The following is a 20,028-nucleotide window of genomic DNA, read 5'->3' as shown; positions in this document are numbered from 1 at the left end:
GCTCAAGCCATCACCAGACGCCAAGATGGATGCTGGGGCAGCCGGGGGGGACACCAAATGACAAAGGCCCTGAAGTCACTTCTGGCAGACCCATGGTTCATTGATAAGCGAGACTAGCCTGGAAAAGGGCCAAGCTGTACATCACTTCCAGCTTAAGACTCCAAATCCTGCAGCACAGCCATGACTCCAAGCTTGACATACATTTTGGATTCCTAAAGACCCTGCACCTGACCAGGAGGCAATTCTGGTGGCCTAGGATGAAAGATGTAGAGAACTATGTAGAGTTGCACCACGTGCGCAGCCATGAAGAAAAAACCCAGAAAACCCCCTGGCCTTCTCCAGCAAGTGGCAGACCTGAGCCGACCCAGGGAGAAAATTGCCATGGACTTTATAGTCAAGCTCCCGTTTAGGACTACCCTCAGCTAAAAAAATTAGGTAGGATGTTCTTAAGGCAGATATATGTAGGTTGCATGGGGTGCCCCGCAGGATTATCTCCGATACAGGAGTTCAGTTCACTGAGAAATTCTGGAGGGAGTTCCTGAGAGCCATAGGGTCCACACAGAGGCTTAGCTCAGTTTTTCATCCAAGTACTAATGGGGCAGCCGAACGCCATGGTAGAGCAGTACTTGAGGTGCTATGTGGGCTACCAGCAATCCAATTGGGTGGACCTACTGCCTTTCGCAGAGGTTGCCTACAATAATGCGGTACACAGTAGCACTGGCCTGACACCTTTCCAAGTCACCAGCAGCATGGAGTTCGTACCCATGCCCAAGTTGCCCCGAGAGCTGCCATCCTCCATCTCCTGGAATGAGTGGATGGAAACACTGAAGCAGGGCTGGGAAAATACAAAGCGAGCCTTAGTGGACGCAGCAAGGTCATATAAAACGCAAGCTGACAAGCGCCTCCTTTCCGAAATGGAAACAAAGTGTTCCTGTCAACAAAGTATCTAAAACTTTTTATCATGTAAAAAGCTGTGTCCTAAGTTCATAGGGCCATTCCCAAAAGCAAAAGTAATTAACCCTGTAACTGTTCAGCTTAAACTAGGGAAAGTGCATCTGGTCTTTCACAGCAGCTTGTTAAAGCCAGCAGTTGGCTCTTGGCTGAGATCAGTAGACCAGGCTGCTCCCCAGCCAATTGTAGTGCAGGGAGAGACCCATCACGAGGTTAAAAAAATATTGGACTCTCATTTGCATCGTCGACGTGTGCAATACCTAGTCACTGTTGGCAACCTGCAGCTCTAGAACCGCATGTGGCTCTTTCATCCCTCTGCTGTGGCTCCGTTGGGTGATCCCACAACTGGCTAGTCCCGCCCCTCATCCTCCCCTCCCAGTCACTCCTCGCCTGGCCTGAGAAGGGCGACAGCAGGGGATGGAGAAGTGGTGGGGGCTGATTCTCCAGCGCCTCACTCTTGCTGGCGCTTCTTCTGGCCCTTGTTGGTGCTGGGCGTTGCACATCGCTTGGGGAGACGTGCAACCTGCTCTCTCCGCCCCAAGACACTAGCCCGACCCGGCCACTACCGACACCGGCCTCGCTAACACAAGGGCTGGCGGGGTGAGAATGGAATCTAGGAGGGGATGAAAAGGAAGACGGGCAAGAAGGGAGGATTTTGGTGGTGGAGATAACAATGAATTAAAAACAGATACTTCTGGTAGCAATTTATGCACCAAATAGTAGACAAGAGGATTTTTATAGTAAACTTCCTAAGAAAATAATAGAATTGGAATATGAAAATATATGTGTAGTGGGAGATTTCAATGCAATTGTAGACGCAGAGCTAGACTATAAAACCAGGAAAGTTTATAAAAAAAAGCTAGGAAAAAAAGGCGAAAGATTTACACGATCTGAAGAGAAACCAGAGTTTTCCGGTTTGTCGGCTTCGCGAGCGGTAGGGATTCGCGAAGCTGCGCGATCCCTGCCGCGCTAGCCGTTTTGGGGCTCCGACCGGACGGGTGCGGAGCAAGGCTGCCCTGCAGGGAGTAGCTGAAGGTAAGGGGATCCGGAGGAAGGGTTTGGGGTGTTGCAGACCCCCTCCTGGCCGGCAGAACCCCCTGTTACCAGGGATCGGTGCAGCGGCGGTCCGTAATGGCCGCCACAAAGAAGTTGACAGCCGGGCAAGTATGCGCAGGAGGAAGAAGAGAAAGTTATTGAAAGTAAAAGTTCTTCTTGGTCGACCCAGGGCTTTGAGATTTATCTAATTTAATTCCTGGAAAAGATGGTTTTCTGATGATTTCTTCCACAAGAGAAAAAAAAAGCGGCTATTTTGAGGTGCTGAAGGGAAAGTTTACTCTCCTCCGACGGAATTAAGCCGGAAGGGAGAGGATAAAGAAAATTTATAAATTTGGATCTTGTTGGAGGAGATGCCTTGAAGACTTGAGGACAGAAATACAATCTTAATAAGGCTTTAAAATATAGACTTGGATTCTTTTTTTATTTGTTTGATACCACCCTGGAAGAGGAAGGGGAATTTTGGCTTGCTTGGATTTATTGAGGATTGTGGATTTTGGGATTGTTTTGCCTTTCTCTCGGAATATTTGGTTGGTGTAAGAAGAAAGAGGAATAAAGAAAAGAAAAGATTTATTTATAATGGCTTTCCTTTTTGAAGACCTGAGGGATGAATATGAGCAAATAAAAGCAATCTGCAAAGATGGCATGGAAAAAGCTTTTCTATTCCTAGAAATGGCGCTGGTCAATTACCAACAGACAATGGAACAGATGGAAACGGAAGAAGAACAACAAGGAAGAGGCGAGGACGCCATCTTCATTGAATCCCAAAACTTATCTAAGGAAGAAGGAAGGAAGAGAGCAAGGAAAATGAAGGACTTAAGATCTAAAAAAACATTTGAGAAAGAGAAAAATATGATGCAAAGTAAATATAATGATAACAAACAAGAGAAAAGGGAACGCAACAGAGAAGGGATCCCAGCAAGGCAGAGGTTAGAAGAAGAAGGGGGGGTAGGAAGATTTGGTGGGGGAAGAAAGAAAGGGGAAAGGCGGAGAAAAGCCTCAAAGCTTTAAAATTGGATGGGAGAAGAGGGATTTTTTTAGAGACAAAGGATGAAACATAATTTTCTGTAAGAAAGATTCTGCTAAGGTACAGAAGATGGTATTGTAACATTTATATTTGAAATAGTAAATTAGAATGCTTTAAGATTTAATAAGAAATTAAAATGTTGAAGTTTTTATTAATGATTGATTTTAAAATGTAATAAAATATCGAAGGAAAGGAGGATACAATGTATTTAAACATTTTTGGGGGATAGAATGTACCAAGCAGAACCAAATTGGGTATTTGTTATGTTGAATGTTAATTTTACTAACTTAGGGGAGGATAGAAAGGCATCATACTCTGATTAGTGATTTCAGGAGAAATTTTTCTTTTATTATAAGAAGAGATAGAGGGATAAATGAATGGGCAAAAGATACAAATTTAATGATTTAATTAAGATGGATTAAATAAGATAGAAATGTGAAGAGTGATATGTGCTATTATTTTAGCCCATGCAAAGAGAGGTAACTGGGGCCAAGGTACTTTACTAAAAGATTTTTTTTATGTTTGTTTGTGTTTGTTTGTGTTTTATGAGAATATTGGGGAAATTATTGTAGAAAAACAGGGAAAGATTCAATATGTAATGATTTGTTTGTTGTTGAAACTTTTAATAAAACTTGTTTAAAAAAAAAAAAAAAGCTAGGAAAATGCTTCCAAAGGCTTTCTTTAAAATGGCTGAAGAACTAGGCATCCAAGATGTATGGTGAGAGATACATTCTAAGGAAAATTGATACTCATTCTACTCAAATAGGCATATATCCTGGTCAAGAATAGATATGATATGGATGACAGCTGAATTGAAATCTAACATACAAGAACTGAACATAGAAACAAGTAACTGGGCAGACCATAACCCAATAAAAGTCAAATGGAAAGGACAAAAAAGAAAATTAAGATGGATGTTTGAACAAAATCAATATTAAAAGACAAGGGATTTATTCAATTTATGGAAAAAGAATTAGACTTTTTCTTTAAAGAGAATAGGAAAGAAGAGACCTCGTTACAAAATGTATGGGATACTGCTAAGGCATGTATTACAGGCGTAGTCATAACCTATATGGGAAAGAAAAATAAGAAGAAACAAAACCAAAAGACATTAGAAGATGAATACAACAGACTAGAGATAGAATTACAAAAAGAACCACAAAAAAGAACCTAAAAAATAAAAGGGAATTAATAAAACATAAGTTAAATATAATAGATAAAGAATAATTAGCGCAAAAAAATAAAAATGCTAAACAATTTTTTTCAAAAATGCAAATAAACCAGGAAGATGGTTGGCATATAAACTGAAAAAGCAGAAAGAAAAAAATTGATATATCAAATTAAAGGATGTGCAAGGAAACCTTTATCATCAAAATGATGATAAAAAGAAAGTGATTCTAAACTACTATGGAAAACTATATGACCAAGAGACAGTTTCAGAAGATAAAACAATACTTTAAAAAAGCGGAATTACCTAAAATACCAGAAACAGTAAAAGTTATGTTAGAGGAACGTATAACAATGATGGAATTAACAGAAGCAATCAAAAGACAAAAGAATGGTAAAACGCCAGGCCCAGATGGTCTACCAGCAGAACTTTATAAAAGTTTACAAAACATTCTAAGTATACCAATGTTGGAAGTGTTCAATGAAGTATTGTTAGAAGTGAAAGTACCAAAGTCATGGACAGAAGCATACATTACCCTCATACCAAAGGAGGACTCAGACTTGCTACAGATAAAAAACTACAGACCGATATTTTTATTGAATGCAGACTATAAAATATATGCTTCAATAATTGCAGAAAGACTTAAAAGATTTTTAAATCAATTTATACACCCAAATCAAAATGGTTTTTTACCTAAGAGACAAATCAAAGACAATATGAGAATAATCTTAAATACGCTAGAGTACTACGAAGCACATCCAGGGAAGCAAATGGCATTGATCTTCCTAGGCGCAGAGAAAGCATTTGACAATGTGAACTGGCAATTCATGCTAGCACAGCTAAAAGACATGGATTTTGGGGAGAGATTATTAATGTGATTAAGGTGATAGATTACAAGTAAACAGCAAAGATGATGGTAAATGGAGATATGACAGAGAAGGTTGTTATTAAAAAAGGTACAAGACCAGGATGTCCCCTGTCTCCCCTATTATTTATATTGACACTGGAAGAATTAAATAGAAATACTAGACAAGATATAGAGATAAAAGGTATGGAAATAAAAAAATAAAAAAATAAACTACAGGTATTTGCAGATGATTTATTTTTCATTTTGGAAGATCCACAAGAAACAGGGCCTAAACTAATAGAGGAATATGACAAAATGGCAGGATTGAAAATAAAGAAAGAAAAAACTAAGATATTAGTTAAAAATCTTACAGATATACAGAAAAATGAGTTAACAAAGAGAACAGATATTCAGACTACTAAGAAAGTAAAATACTTAGGGATTTATTTGACAGCAAGATGTGTAACTATTAAGACAATTATTATAAATTGATACAACAAATTAAAACAGATTTGGAGAAATGGAAAAACCTGCAATTATCATTGATAGGAAGGATAGCTACAATAAAAATGAAAATATTGCCGAAACTATTATATCTATTTCAAACAATCCCGATAAAATTGGGGAAAAAATATTTTGAGGAACTCAATCAAATAATATTAAGATATATTTGGCAAGGGAAAAAAAGCAAAAATAAGCCTAAAAATGTTGCAGGATTCGAGAAATAGAGGCGGCTTTGGTTTACCGAATTGGGAATTGTATTACCAGGCTGCGGTACTTACTTGGGTGAAAGAATAGATTGTATTGAGGAACAAAAGACTATTGACCTTGGAGGGACATGTTTTGCAATTGGGCTGGCATGCCTTCTTGTGGTATGGGAAAAATATAATACATGGTTACTTTCAAAGACATTATATTAGGAATGCATTATTGTTCGTGTGGGAGAAAGTCAGAGAACAACACTATTTGAAGATACCAGTCTGGCTTTCAACAATGGAAGCACTGGTTCACCCAAGTGTTATTAACATTTCCCCAGATGTGCCAATATGACACGCCTAATAAATTGATACTTTGAGGAACATGCCTGCCTTGGAGTTTTGATTCTGTTGGGTGTGTTACTTGGAACCCTGACAATTTCTAGTTTTTAAATCTTGTTAACAATTTACAAACCGTCCGGTGTTGCTGATAGCCAGACAGCTTACCAATGTAGTAAATTATTACCCCCATTTTAAATTCTCATTATGGTACTTTTATGTATGGTTTATAGTATGATGGAAGGGCCACAACTATAATTATTGTAACTCAAGACACAAAAATCCAAAGACTGGTAAAAAGAATGTGAGATGGAAAAGCTGTACCCACCAATGAAAGCTACAATATATTGATAGTCAAATTCATGGCTGTTAACTCAACAGCAAGCCTTACAGAGACTGGTGAGACATGTTTTGAGGAGACATAGATGAGACACTAGGGGAGGCCACTAAAGGTAGATGTGCAATGAACCAACTGATGAGTAGGGCTGCTTATGCTCTCTATTACTGACCTGCCCATGGTTCAAACTGCCATGGAAGAAACAAAAATCTGCTACCAGAGAGAGATCACAACTGTTTGCTTTAGAAGATTTTTTAAATTATGCAAGCTGCCTATCCTTGTTGTAAAAATGAGCAAATCAAGGTGACTTAAGCAAAGAGGAGCCTACCCTGCATGGCCTTATACTGCATGGGTGTAATGTGCTCAAAACCTGGAGGAGGGACATCCCAATACTTGCGAATTTTCTTCTTCTTCTCATGCCGAGGAGAACGGCTGTAGTAGGGAGCAAGAGTAAAAGGTTAATAGGAAGAAAGGAAAAAAACATATTTAATTTACTGTAGTCTTAAAATTAAAATGAATTCCTACTCAAGTCTATGCTTATTCCAGTTGGGATATTCCAGAATATCCAGGGCCAATATTTTAAATGCAACAACCCCTACAATGAATTCCAATTCCTGCATTGTTTCCCTTAAATTTAGGTGTTTTTTTTAGTGAAGTCTATGGGTTTTCATTGCCCCTGCCAGCACCAGGAAGAACTGGCAATGCTCACCTTAGAGAACCTGACAGGCTTAGAGGAGATCTGAAAAACAAAAACAAAATGGGTTTGTGTCCTTTGCTGTTTAAAGCAACCCCAGAAAAACATTCACAAAGATTTAATAACAATTATTAATTTAATAACTTTGTCAATCTTGCATCCATGAGCAGAGGTGCAACCAAGGTAGACAAAAGAGCAGCCTAAGAAAAAAAGTTCCAGAAAAAACTGTATTCATTTATTATTGTGGTATATGACATTTCCAACTGGGTTTAAAAAGTGCCCAGGCACGAATACCTAGGTCAGTGATGGCGAACCTTTTCGGCACCGAGTGCCCAAACTGCAACCCCAAACCCACTTATTTATTGTGAAGTGCCAACATGCAGGGTGAGATCCAACCGGTGTTACAACCGGTATGGTGAGCGTGCTTTTTGCGCACAGCCATGTGCGTGGCCACGCCTGATGTGCACTGTGTGCACATGTACAGTGTTTGCAAGAAATCATCAGCTGTGCTGCCCAGACAGCTGACAAGCACTGCGCATGCATGCACAGCATTTGAAAATCCTCTTCTTTCCTGCTTTTTCAACCTCAGCTGTGCTGTGGTGCTGTGCAAAGCAACTAAGGTTGAAAAAGCAGGAAATAAAGGACAGCCAAGAGCCCAGGTGGGCGGGTGGGCCAAAACAGAAGCCGAGAAGATCAGCAGAGAGAGAACTGGTTCTCTCTCTGATCTTCCCAACTACCACCTTGGCAGAACCCCACCCCTGACAACAAGGAAATTTAACCTGAATAATGTTTTAGTTTAGAAAAAACTCATGCGTGATCAATGTCTTTTCTCGGGAAAAAAAACCCCACAATAACAGTGCTTTCAATGATACAAATAACTTTTTATTGAAGTTAAAAGTTTGCATTTGGTATGCTTTTGATTAATGTGACTTTTGCTCTTGTATGCATGCTGAACAGTAGTGGGAATTCAAATTTTTTTTACTACTGGTTCTGTGGGCGTGGCTTGGTGGGTGTGGCAGGGGGAGGATACTGTAAAATCTCCAGTCAGAGGTGGTATTTGCCGGTTCTCTGAACTACTCAAAATTTCCGCTAACAGTTCTCCAGAATTGGTCAGAACCTGCTGAATACCACCTCTGATGCTGATAATTTTTCTATCCTTGGTTCATATTTTGTAAGTTTGAGAGCATGCTGCGCTCAGGTCATCCGTTAATCTGTTTCTTGTGTCTGATTTTATATAATTTAAAGCTGAAAACAGCTGCTCACAAGCATATGATGCTCCAAACAAAGAAAGCAATCCCAAGTTTTTTCATTGATTTAAAATTATTTGGCAGACAATTCCACACTTTAAGGATTTCATTTTCAGAACTAACTGTGCTGTCATTTGCCATCCTTTCTATATTCTCAAGCATTTCACGCAGCTCACAGAATTTATTTTTCCACATGGAGCTTTCTTGGAATTCTAATAGCTCCATTTCTAGATTTTCTAAATTTAACCAGTGTAAGCAGGAAAGATTAAGTTCTTCGCTTTATCTGGAGAGGTAAGAAAACAGAGTTGTTTCCATCTTACGGAACTGTAAAAACCTGTTACTAAAATTCACCTTTGCAGCTGCTACAATGCTAGAAAATTCCTTGTAGATTTCCTGATGCCTTATAGGATTGTCTGCAAATGTTGTAGAATTTTCTAAATGCATTTTTAGATTTGGAAAATATTTCAGCTGCCCACTTTCAAGGTCTCTTTCAAAAACCTGCAGTTTTCTCTCAAATGTTTTGATATCACAAAACATCCTTTCTGCTGTTTTCCCTAAACCTTGTAGTTGTTTGTAGTTGTTTGTACACTGAAGTGTACTGTAAAATCAGAAAAAAAAAAAACATGAGCCAGGTCATATCAGTGAGCTGTGGATATTCCTGCCCTTTTTCATTCATAAACAGCCTGATTTCATCCAAGCAGGCTACAAATCTCTCCAGGACTCATCTGACATTATACATCAGTAAACAATTATACTGTGCCTGAACCTCCTCAAGAAGTGCTTTAAACTGACAAAAATTCAGAGTGTGAGCCATGATGTAATTCACCATTTTTGTAACAACTTTGAGTACATCTTCAAGTTTTTTGCTGCTTTCCCTGACACAAAGAGCTTCTTGATGTATAATACAGTGAAACTGAATGACTTCATGCTTTGTTTCTTTTACAAACAACTGTATGAAACCAGATGTTGCCCCCACCATAGAAGGTGCCCCATCACTGGTAATTGAAACCACTTTTTCTGGTTTTATGTCTTGTGACAAAAAAGCCTCCATCACAGCATTGTAGATATCTATCCCTTGTGTTCTTTGAGGCAAAGACACCAGTTTCACCAGCTCTTCTCTCATGTCACCAACAGCATAACGAAAAACTACTGCTAGCCTTGCATGATTATTTACATCTGTGCTTTCATCTGAGCACATGGAGTAATAGGCTGCCTTTTTAAGTCAGTGGTGAGCTGCTGACTAACATCACTTGCCATGCACTGGACTCTGTCTTTAACAGTATTTCTGCTAAGTGGCACCTCAGATGCATTTAATAATTTTATCTGTTTGGGAAATCATGAAAAAGGGAATTACTGCCAGACAACATGGCCGTTTTGATAATATCCCCATCTGAAAGGGGCTTACCATGTTTTGCTATGCACAGTGAAATTTGAAAACTGGCAGCTGTCAGATGATTTGTTCTGGAAAGATAGTTGGAAAAACTAAGAGACTGGGAATGATAATTCTTCAATTTCCCTTCAATAAACTGTTTTCTTTCAGTTGCAACAAGTTCAGCAACACTTTTGTGGTTGGTCTCAAAGTGCCGTCTGACACTTGATGTGCAACACACAACACCTTCATTACATAGAATACATAACGCTTTCCCACTGCATTCAATCACTCCAAATGACTCTGTCCAGACCTCTTGGAATGATCTTCCACTATCTGTTTTTGCTTTTTTTGCTGCACTCATTTTTGGGTATTCAAGACTGTCTTGGAGTCTACAAAAATACAAAATTCTGGAATTAAAGCTCCATTTTTTAGCTAAAACTTAATTCACACCTGTTAGTTTTACTTTAAACAAATAGCTTTGAGTAGTGTGAACGATTGACAGCGTGAGCCTCCAAAGGTCTGAAAAATATATCATTGATTTTTTTTTTTTGGCATTTAAACTAGATATCCAATGTAAAAAAGTGCATCAAGGAGAGACTGGAAAGCCGATTCATGCTGAACTGTATTCGGTTTTTTGTTGTTATTTGAATAAAATGAAAAGAAAGCAAACCAGTATTTGTACCTAGTGTGGGGAAAGAGATGAAATCTACTTAACTGTAGAGAATACCCCATTCCATCTCTTTTCCCACACTAGGTACAAATACTGGATTACTTTCTTTTCATTTTATTCAAATAACAACAAAAAGAGACCCCCTCTCCCCTTTCAGGCAGGGTAAAGTGAGGAGGGGGCTCTTGCTTAGATAACTCCTCTTTCCCATAATAAGCAACATCTTATCTCTCCTCTCCCTCTCCCTCTCTCTCTCTCTCTCCCTTTCTCTTTCTCTCTTTCTCCCTCTTGTTCATCTCTCTCTTGCACCCTTCTCTCTCTTTCTCCCTCTTTCTTTCATATCCCTTTCTCTCTCTTTCTCCCTCTCTTTCACCCTCTCTTTCTCCCTCTTTATTTCCTCTCTCTCTTTCTTCCATTTTTTAAATCTCCCTTTCTCTCTCTTTCTCTCTCTCTCTCTCTCTCCCAGTTCTCTCGCTACACTGTTTCCTGGAGATGAACTGAGGGAGGAGAAGGGTGAAGCTTTCTGTAGCCCTCCCCACACGGCTTCTGAAGTGACACCTGTGACAGAGGGAGACCGAGAGCAGGAAGCTGAGCTTTGGATTGCGGCAGGCGTTAAAATACCCACCTGCAGTGCTTCCTTAGCCACGACTGCTGGGCGAGAGAAAAGATGTCAGGCTGCACCCCCACAAAGGGGAACAGCAGCGATCGCAGACAGCCCCAGCTGGCTGGGAAGGGGGACACTTCTCCTGTCTCCCCAACCTTTCCCCCAGCTGCTGTCTCCTTGCTTTTCCCCTCGGCTGCAGGGCTAGCCAATCGCTGCAAGAATGCAGCTCCTCCTGTACATGGAGAAGAGGTGCTGAGAGATGAGGCGGGAGGGTAGAAGGGGCTTTCAGAGGGTAAAGGGGATTAAATTGTAACCTTTCCCCATGCTCAAGGGGAGCCACTTCAGGTTACTATGGCTTTCTTTCCTGCTTAGAAATAGAAGTCTGGCTGATCGGGATTTTGTTTTTCTTGGTCTCGGAGCTAAGCTAAACAAGAGCTTTAAACGAGACACGGGGGAGGGCAGGGGCGGGGTCAAGGAGGGCAGGGGTGATTTTTTCCCTGCAGTCTGCCTAGCAAACCTGCATCGTGGCTCCTGCCTCCGCACATCGAGGAGGCTGAGCAGCAGCAGGAAGAGAGTGGAACTCCTGAGTTGCAGGAAGCAACTGCAAGCGATGCCCTCAGATGCCAAAGATGTTGCGAGTGGGAGGCTCGACCTCCCCAGGAGCCATAAAAGGGAGGGCGCGATCTCCCGCGCTCCCCCCACCCACCCTAGGAGCCACAAAGCGCTCACTGCCCCTCTGCCCCTCGCCAAGCTGCCTCCTTCCTGCTGGGTGTGCGAGCACTTCTGGTGAGGAAAAGAAGCGCAGTGGGACGAGGCTTAGCAGGTGCCAGAGGGGAGGCCAGCACTTTGAGGCTCCTGGGGTGGGTGAGGGGAGCGCGGGAGATCGCGGCCTCCCCTCGCAGGCCAGGGAACACCTGGGAAGGGCTCCGATGCTGCGATCTCCCACACGGTACCCTCCCTCCCCATTTATCACCAGTTACCAACACAGGTGCACTGTGGACCACCAGCCTTTCCTGGTGGCAGTGGCATGAGCGGGCAAGGGGTGGAGGGATACCCACTCCTCTGCCTGAATCGCGCTCCGGGCAGCGTCCAGCCAGCCATGCCTGCCCTCCCTCCCCCACTCCAGCTCACGTGGATCCCAGGCCTTTCCTGCGGCATTGTTAAAAGCCACCGGGGATGCGAGGTGGGCACAGGGGAGCGACTGGTGGCAGCACTCCTGACTAGCAAGGGGGCGGATGCAGGCACTGACAGCAAGCGGGCCAGGAGCGGGAGCAGCTGGACCTGGGCCGCGGCAAGCAAGCGAGGGGAGGAGGGGTCACAAAGTCAGCAACTTACCAAAAATTATGCAGTCAAGCGAGGAGTCAGGGCAAGCAGGCAGGCAAGCAGGCAAGCAAGCAAACAGCAACGACAACAACCAAGGAGCAGGAACCAGAGAGCAGCCAAAGAACCATTAGGCAAAAAGTTAAGGTTTTTGCAAATAGGATGGGGAGGGCAGTGTGATCTACAGACCCGAAAATCAGCTGGGAGGTGCACATGCACGGTGGAGCTGAATTGGGCTGACCACTCATGTGCCCGCAGAGGGCTCTGCGTGCCACCGGTTCGCCATCACAGACCTAGGTCATGTATATTCATCACTAAGTACGTTCGATGCCAGATATTAATCAGTAAGGAGAAGAGTGTTTGATTATCAATAATGATAACATTCCAGGGTTTTCAAACAAATTAATAAAGCTGTTTCAATCACATAGAACATGGGTGTCAAACTCAATCGCGTCATGGGACATATCATGATGTATCGCGATGTTTTTTGCCTTTGTGGAGCTGGGTGCCGGGTGGGCATGGCCTACACATGATATATCCAGCCTATGGGCTGCCAATTTGACAGGCCTACATAGAACATACCATGTTTTCCCGAAAATAAGCCCTAGCCTGTACCACGTGACGTGTGCGGGGGTGCATGTGTGTGACTGGCATCAGAAAAGAAGCTCCAAGTATCCACCTCCTTTCATCCCGAGTTGGAAGAGCCGCAGTGAGGGACTGCTGGTCAGTTTGCTGCCCAAACACCTTCACCGGCTTCTCCCCTTCAGTCATGCCACCCGTTCCAGGAGTGTGTGGGAGCCGGCCAAAAAGCCTCGCCTTCGGCACATTCGCAACAACATACCCTGGCCGCCTTCAGTGTCTACCTCACCTGTGGCTGCTCTGCCCAGCCCACTGTTGTAGTTGGAAGTTTGACCACGCTGGCCAAAAAGCCCCACCTTTGGCACACTTGCACTGACATGCATGCACTGCTCTTTTGTGCAGTGTCTATTGTGAAGCTTTGTGCTGAGGAAGGTCCACGCTTTCTCGTTCCCTTCTTCCCTACCCCTCCTCCAGCTGTTTTACATACAACCATCCGCCAGGGCTGGGGGCTCCCTCGTGGGGCATGATTGAACTTCAAACCCCAACAGCTCGCTGGGCGGAAGGCGAGGCAGCGGCAGAGCAGACTACCTCACCTGTGGCTGCCTCGCCTTTGCCCAGCCTGCTCCACGCACAGCCAGTACAGTGCCCACCGCAAGCCAGAAGTGTCCCAGCAGGACCAGCAGGTAGGGCGTGCGGAGGCTGGGACACATTGAGAGCTTGGCCAGCGGGTGCCACGAGAGCAGCAGCAGGGTGGTGGCCAGAGCAGAGGTCAGAAAGGGCAGGTTACACATCAGCATGGATAGCACGGGGAGCTGTTCCTGCTGCCGCCTGTTGGCCTGGCTGAAAAGCAGCCCAGCCTCCACTCAGCAGCAGCAGGTGCAGCAGGCAGGGCAGGCAGAGGCCAGGACATGCCAAGAGCTTGGCCCGTTGCGCCATGGGCAAGCAGACAGTGGGATGGAGAGGGCGGGGCCGGCGGTAGCAGCACTCCCACTCCCATCAGCCCCCACGCTCGCCGCCTCCTGTATTGAAAAAAATAAGACACCCCTGAAAATAAGCCTGAGTGCTTATTTCAGAGGTCAAAAGAAAATACGACCAGGTCTTATTTTCAGGGAAACACGGTAGAACAAGAGTTGGAAGAGACCTTGTAGGTCATCGTGTAGGTCAGTGGTCGCCAACCAGTGGGCCGGGGACCATTGGTGGTCCACGAGAAAATTTTGGTGGTCCACAGAGAAATGTCACCCCCAAAGTAATTAATCCAGGCTGCGCAGGAACACAAGGTTGTGCTGCCCACATAGCCCACGGGAACACAAGGCTTGTGTCGCTTGCGTTGCCAACAACACAAGGTAGTGAGGGGAGTGGGGAAAGGGTGGAGGGGGGGAACTTGCCCCACTCGCCCCACGCACTTGGCCTGGCCACCGGGCTGCTTCTTTCCACTTCTTTCTTCTTCTGCTTTTGGCTGCACACAAGGAAAGCAGCAAAAGTCTTTCTCTTCCCCAAACACTGCCAGAAATGAGTCTTTGGGACCCTGCAAGGCATCCTGCTCCAAGAGGCTGCGCCAGCATGACAAGTCTCACAAAGACTCATTTCTGGTGGAGTTTGGGGGAGAGAAAGACTTCTGCTGCTTCTGCTGCTTTTCGTGCATGAAGCCGAAAGTCTCTCTCTCTCTCTCTCCCCCTCCCCAAGAATGGAGCTGGAGACGGTATCCTGCGATCCCAAATAAAGAATGATCGGGGTGGGGAATTTTCCTGCAGACTTTTTTTGGGATTTCCCCAGGGTCTCTGGTCCACGGGATTTAAAATTATGAGTTTGGTGGTCCCTGAGGTCCAAAAGGTTGGCGACCCCTGGTGTAGGTCACATATAAGGTAAAGATACAGCAGAAGACTGCAATAGTCCTGCTGGCTAAGTAAACAGAAGTTTAAAGATGAGGAGAAAACTAGAAATATAATTGTAAAGCAGTTTGTTAGGGTTTCAATCCCATATTTTATAAAAAAGATGTGGTAAACAAAAAATTAACTTCAAAAACAACCTAATGTTGTATTACATTTCTCTGCTGTTCCTTTCTTTTAGTGTCCTGAAGCTTTATTAAATACTTCATTTCCCAACACACCCAATATGCAGAGGCAAAATAGTTGGCAAGACTAGAAAGGATACAGTACGTAACTGACAGGACATACTGCCTAATTGCAATTTCAGCATGTCCTCATATAGCTCTGACATAACTACTTTCATTTTGATGATCCTTGAACACACTTTCCTAACAAATTTAGTTTCAGCAAAATAACTGAATCACCATTCATTTCCAATGATAATTAGCTCCACTTGCCAATATTACAAAAATTATTTTTTGGTCTCTAGTCATCTGGATTATTAGACAATATTATTATTCTGGTCTCAAAGAATGTAAAAAATCTGTTTCTCTAAATTTAGTTTTCAGAAAAATCACTATTCTGCATAATTCCGAATGGCAAAAGAATCCATGTTTCTGAGGTTTTGCTTAAGATTCTCTACTCAGTATAAAAGTATCTTGAGGATCCGTACCTGCGCCTCCTGCGATCTCGTGAAACACTGCGCTGATCCCTGTTGCGCCTGTCACGGCTACGACTGCGACGTTTCCTGTCACGACTCCGTGAACGACTGTGGCTGCGTTTACGATGACGATTCTCTTTATCACGTTCTAAAGCCAACAGGATAGAACACCGTGAACCATCCAACTGTTGCTTCAGAACAGAGAACATCTCTGGTTGCCACAAACAATTTCATTTCCCTAAAACAGTGAGCTGGTGGGGGGTTTTTTGGCTTTAAAAAAGAGAACACTGAGGAAAAGAAACATTGCCAAGAAGAAACCGATACCATGATTGCATCGTATCTGTTGTATAACCATCTAGAATTATCTTAATTGCCCCTGAAAAATGGCAACAACAAATGGATCAAAAGGGAGAAATAGAGACAAAATAATTGTTTTAGAATTTCTCAACATTAATATGGCACACAACTATCTCAAAGTTTTCTCCAAATCTAGCAAGCAGAATGTTTGTATAGCCTAATTTGAAAACCCTTGATGCATACCTTGAGACACAAAATTATTTTCCATGAGATTTTTGCAATATTCCCAAGAAGCAAAAAATGAGATAAACTAAAATGGGTCATTCCATGTCAAGTGGTCTGATTTCAGAAAAGTGAACCACCATGAACCAATGCAATATTATAATAGTAATGATGTCTATATAAAACAAACAAGACAAAAAATAACAGAATGCATGTGACATTGGCATAGCAACAGGAGTGGGATTCTACTGGTTCTATCCGGTTCTATAGAACCCCTTATTAACTTTCTACGTGTTTGTTTTTTTCCACCCTTATTACATTCTTGGCAGACAGCCAAGACTTGCTGTCTCCGGAGCTTCTGAGGCTTGGCTTTCTTAAAGGGGAAGGGTTGTTTTAAGATTTTTACACGGCTATTGGGAGGAAATACCTCCCTGGACAATCAGCACTTTGAAGAAATCATTGAAGAATGAAGCAAAGTTTTTAGTGACAGGGAATCAAGATGAGTGACATTCAGCAAGGCTTCTTGGCTAGCTAGAAGGATTGACATTCAAACGTGAGTTTACATACCCTTTCTGAGTTTTGGTCTAAAACTGGTTTTGGGTGAAGCTTAATTCTGTGCTTGGTGAAGTTTAATCCTGTGTTTATTGATGGGTTAATTTTCCCTATTCAGCTTCAACAAGCAACAGCTACTGTTGTGATTTAATTATTTGTATTATGTTTGAATTTTTTCTTGCCTCATGGTTTCTTTTTCTATTTGGGGAGGGGGTCTTCCTTCACTGTTTTAATACTATCTGGCACTGTCCTTTTGAGGTATTGTTAGTGTTTGGGGATTAACCCCTAGCAGAGTATTGCAGCAGTAGTCAAGCCAGGCAGCCAAACGAGAGTGGAAGGGCCCCAGAGTATACACACACTGAACACAAACACTGTTTGTAGTTTAAATAGTTTTTAATCTATTTAGAGTTTAAAGCATTGTCATTCAGTCCATTAAGTCATTCACAGTATTTCCATCCAGTAAGACTCACTAGTATAGCCCAAGTTAAGAGTCCTTGCAATATCTTTATCAGCCGATAAAGATATCTTCTCCTCCTCCGGTGCCTCTCTCCAGAGGAACAAACGCTGGATATTCAGCAAGAAGTTCAAACAGTATAACAGTAGAATTACGCAGTAAATCAGCAAACAGTAGCAAACAAGAACAGTTCAGTCACAGGCACTCACAATTAGTCGCAGTAAGACACAGTTAGTCGCAGTAAGCTTTCCAGCTTCTAATGCTTCCTTATATTGTAACTTCTAACCGCACCCTTAATCGGCTAATTGCCTGCAGCATTGTGCTTAAAGTGATAAGCACTTAAACCATGATATCTAAGTTTTATATATTTATTCACCCAAACCATATTTGGTATCAATGTTATACCTAACATACTCCCCTTTTGGGTGAAATAAATATATAATACCTTTACAATCTAACCCCATAGTTTTCACAACTCTCCTGGTGCTTACTGGCACCTTGGGCTTTAGTAAAATTATCAGCTAAATTGTCCTCCGACATACAGTACTCTAGCTGAATCATCTTACTTCTTACAGATTGCCTCACGTTTAGGTATCTTAGATCTGTATGTTTGCTCCTTGTTTTTACTCCAATATTTGTGGCCATTTGAATTGCTGCCTGATTATTTTCATGTATAATTATAGGATAATCCACAGTTATACCTATATCAATTAACATTTGTTTATACATTATTAATTCTGTACATAACAGAGATAAACAGGAGAATTCTGCCTCCATAGTAGACAAACTTATATGCTGTTGTCTTATTGACTTCCAGCCTATTAATGTCTTACCCAGCATTATGGCTGTTCCTGAAGTCGACTTTCTAGTGTCTCTTTCTGATGCAAAGCTAGCATCTGCATAAGCACTCAGAATTAAATCACCCTTTGGTTCTAAATACAATGAATAATTCATTGTCTTTTTAAGATATCTTAATATCCTCTTAGCTGCATTCCAGTGTCTTTCACATGGTGCAGAATTGAATCTAGCCAACTGATTCACGCAGTACGAAATATCTGGTCTAGACCAATTACTAATATAACTCAAACTACCAATTAAAGATTGATAAATCACCTTATCAAACTCCGGGCTTTGTTCATCAGTGTTGCTAAACTCCTGACTCATTGGAGTCTTAGCCGGCTTACAAAGCTCCATCTTATAATCTTTTAGCAATTTGCTTATCTTATCTTCCTGAGATATCTTAAAACCTTTCCGTGTTTTCTTTATATTTAAACCGAGATATTTCTTTATCTCCCCTAATTGCTTGATCTTTATTCTCTTTCCTAATGATGCTATTATTTTATTTGCTTCATCATTAGTTTCAGTTATCAATGCAATGTCATCTGTGAATAGTAATAATAATGATACTTTCCCATTTGTCTCCCTCTTAAACAGACATGGATCAGCTAAACCAGCTTTACATCCTATATTGTCTAGTTCCTTTACAATATACTGGTTCCATTCATAGCCTGATTGTTTAAGACCATAGAGGCTTTTCTTTAACAACCAACAATCATTATTATTCTTATTTTCACTTTTAATACCAACAGGTTTTTTCATATAAATAGTATGTTTTAATGGGGCGTGCAAGTAAGCAGTTTCCACATCTAGATGGTTAACTATATAGTTTTTACTAGCTGCCCACACTAAAGCTGCCCTCAAGGTTGCTGCCTTAAGACTAGGTGCAAACACCTCATCGTAGTCATTGGCATTCTGCCTAAAACCTTGGGCTACTAACCTTGCCTTATGGATTAAATTACCATCTTTATCTGTTTTTACCTTAAATATCCATTTGCAGCCAATGGACTTCTTACCTACAGGTAATTTGGCATTCTCATACACTTTCATATCTCTTAATGAATTCAGTTCCTTATTCATTGCTGCATACCAACTTTCTTTTTCCTTAGTAGGATACTTTTAATTTCTTCAACAGAATTAGGAACTTGATTAATCTGGCACACTGTGTTAGCCTGGTACCTATCAGGCGGTCTAGATACACGTGTAGTTCTTCTGGGAATTACAGGGCTTACAGGAGGACTTTGTTGAACTACTACCTGTTCATCTTCCTCATCCTGTTCAGCTATTGAATCTGTTTCTTCCTTTATGGGCACTATTTCATCCTGTATTTGTCTCTTTACTTTATTTTTAAAGTTACAGGGATAACTAATGGGATTTCTATAGGATTCAATAATTACATCTTTATTGGCATCCTGTTCTAATTTCTCCCATCCTTCATGTTCTAGAAATTGGGCACTGGCACTACATAACACTTTAGATGTGCCTTTCTCCCAAAATCTATATGCCCTATGGTTTGCCTGATAACCAACGAAGAAAAATCTTTTAGCTCTATGTTGCCCTTTTTTTCTGAGTTGTGCAGGAATATGCACCCATGCTGGTGCACCAAATGTGTGCAGGTAACTTAGGTCAGGTTTCCTGCCATGCCACCTGGTAAATGGTATTTCACCTGTTGTTGTATTAACAACGTTGTTCAATATGTTATTAGCACACATTGTAGCCTCCCCCCACAAAGAATCAGGTAACCCAGAATCATTTAACATTGTTCTAACCATTGCCTGTAGTGTTTGGCCTCTTCTTTCAATAAAAGCGTTATGTTCTGGCCTGTATGGAGCAGACTTCTTATGCTCTATTCCAGCTACCTTAAGTCTGTTCTGGAATTTGTTATTAATAAATTCCGTACCATTATCTGTCACCAGGGTTATCAGTTGTCGTTTAGACTTTCTTTCAGCAAACCTAATCCAATTGAAAAAATGTTGATATGTTTCAGTTTTGCTTTTCATTAAATAGCAAAACCCATATCTAGAATAATGGTCCATAATGTTCAGTATATATCTAGCACCCCCCATACTGGGTTTCTTTGGACCTATTATGTCTGCAAATACTACTTCTAAAGGTTCTTTTGTTTTGAAACCATTTAGCCTATTTGCAGGCAATACTTTGCTCTTATCTTCACAGCAAACATTACAACGCAAATATTTATCACAAGGTTTTAACCTTATTCCTTCAGATAACTCAACTGT

At 41.8% G+C, this 20,028-nt stretch overlaps 1 protein-coding gene across 2 annotated transcripts in view; it reads right to left on the bottom strand.

Moving 5' to 3' along the window:
• The window catches only part of LOC113425377 (splicing factor U2AF 65 kDa subunit-like), a 60,139-nt gene extending 44,489 nt beyond the window's left edge, over positions 1 to 15,650 (bottom strand). For both annotated transcript variants that reach the window (XM_087949051.1, XM_087949052.1), the window contains exons 1-3: positions 15,439 to 15,650; positions 7,127 to 7,156; positions 6,746 to 6,849 (exon numbers count right to left, since the gene is read on the bottom strand). In XM_087949051.1, the coding sequence (XP_087805177.1) occupies positions 6,746 to 6,849; positions 7,127 to 7,156; positions 15,439 to 15,635 (331 nt within the window). In that variant the 5' untranslated portion in view covers positions 15,636 to 15,650. The remainder of the gene's footprint in view (positions 1 to 6,745; positions 6,850 to 7,126; positions 7,157 to 15,438) is intronic.
• Between the last annotated feature and the right edge of the window lie 4,378 nt (positions 15,651 to 20,028).

This window comes from Notechis scutatus, unplaced genomic scaffold, assembly GCF_049901735.1.
Source record: "Notechis scutatus isolate UNSWTSFEM ecotype Mainland unplaced genomic scaffold, rNotScu1.2 NSCUSCF62, whole genome shotgun sequence".
NCBI classification, from domain to species: Eukaryota; Metazoa; Chordata; class Lepidosauria; order Squamata; family Elapidae; genus Notechis; species Notechis scutatus.
This window is presented reverse-complemented; position numbering and strand designations above follow the sequence as displayed.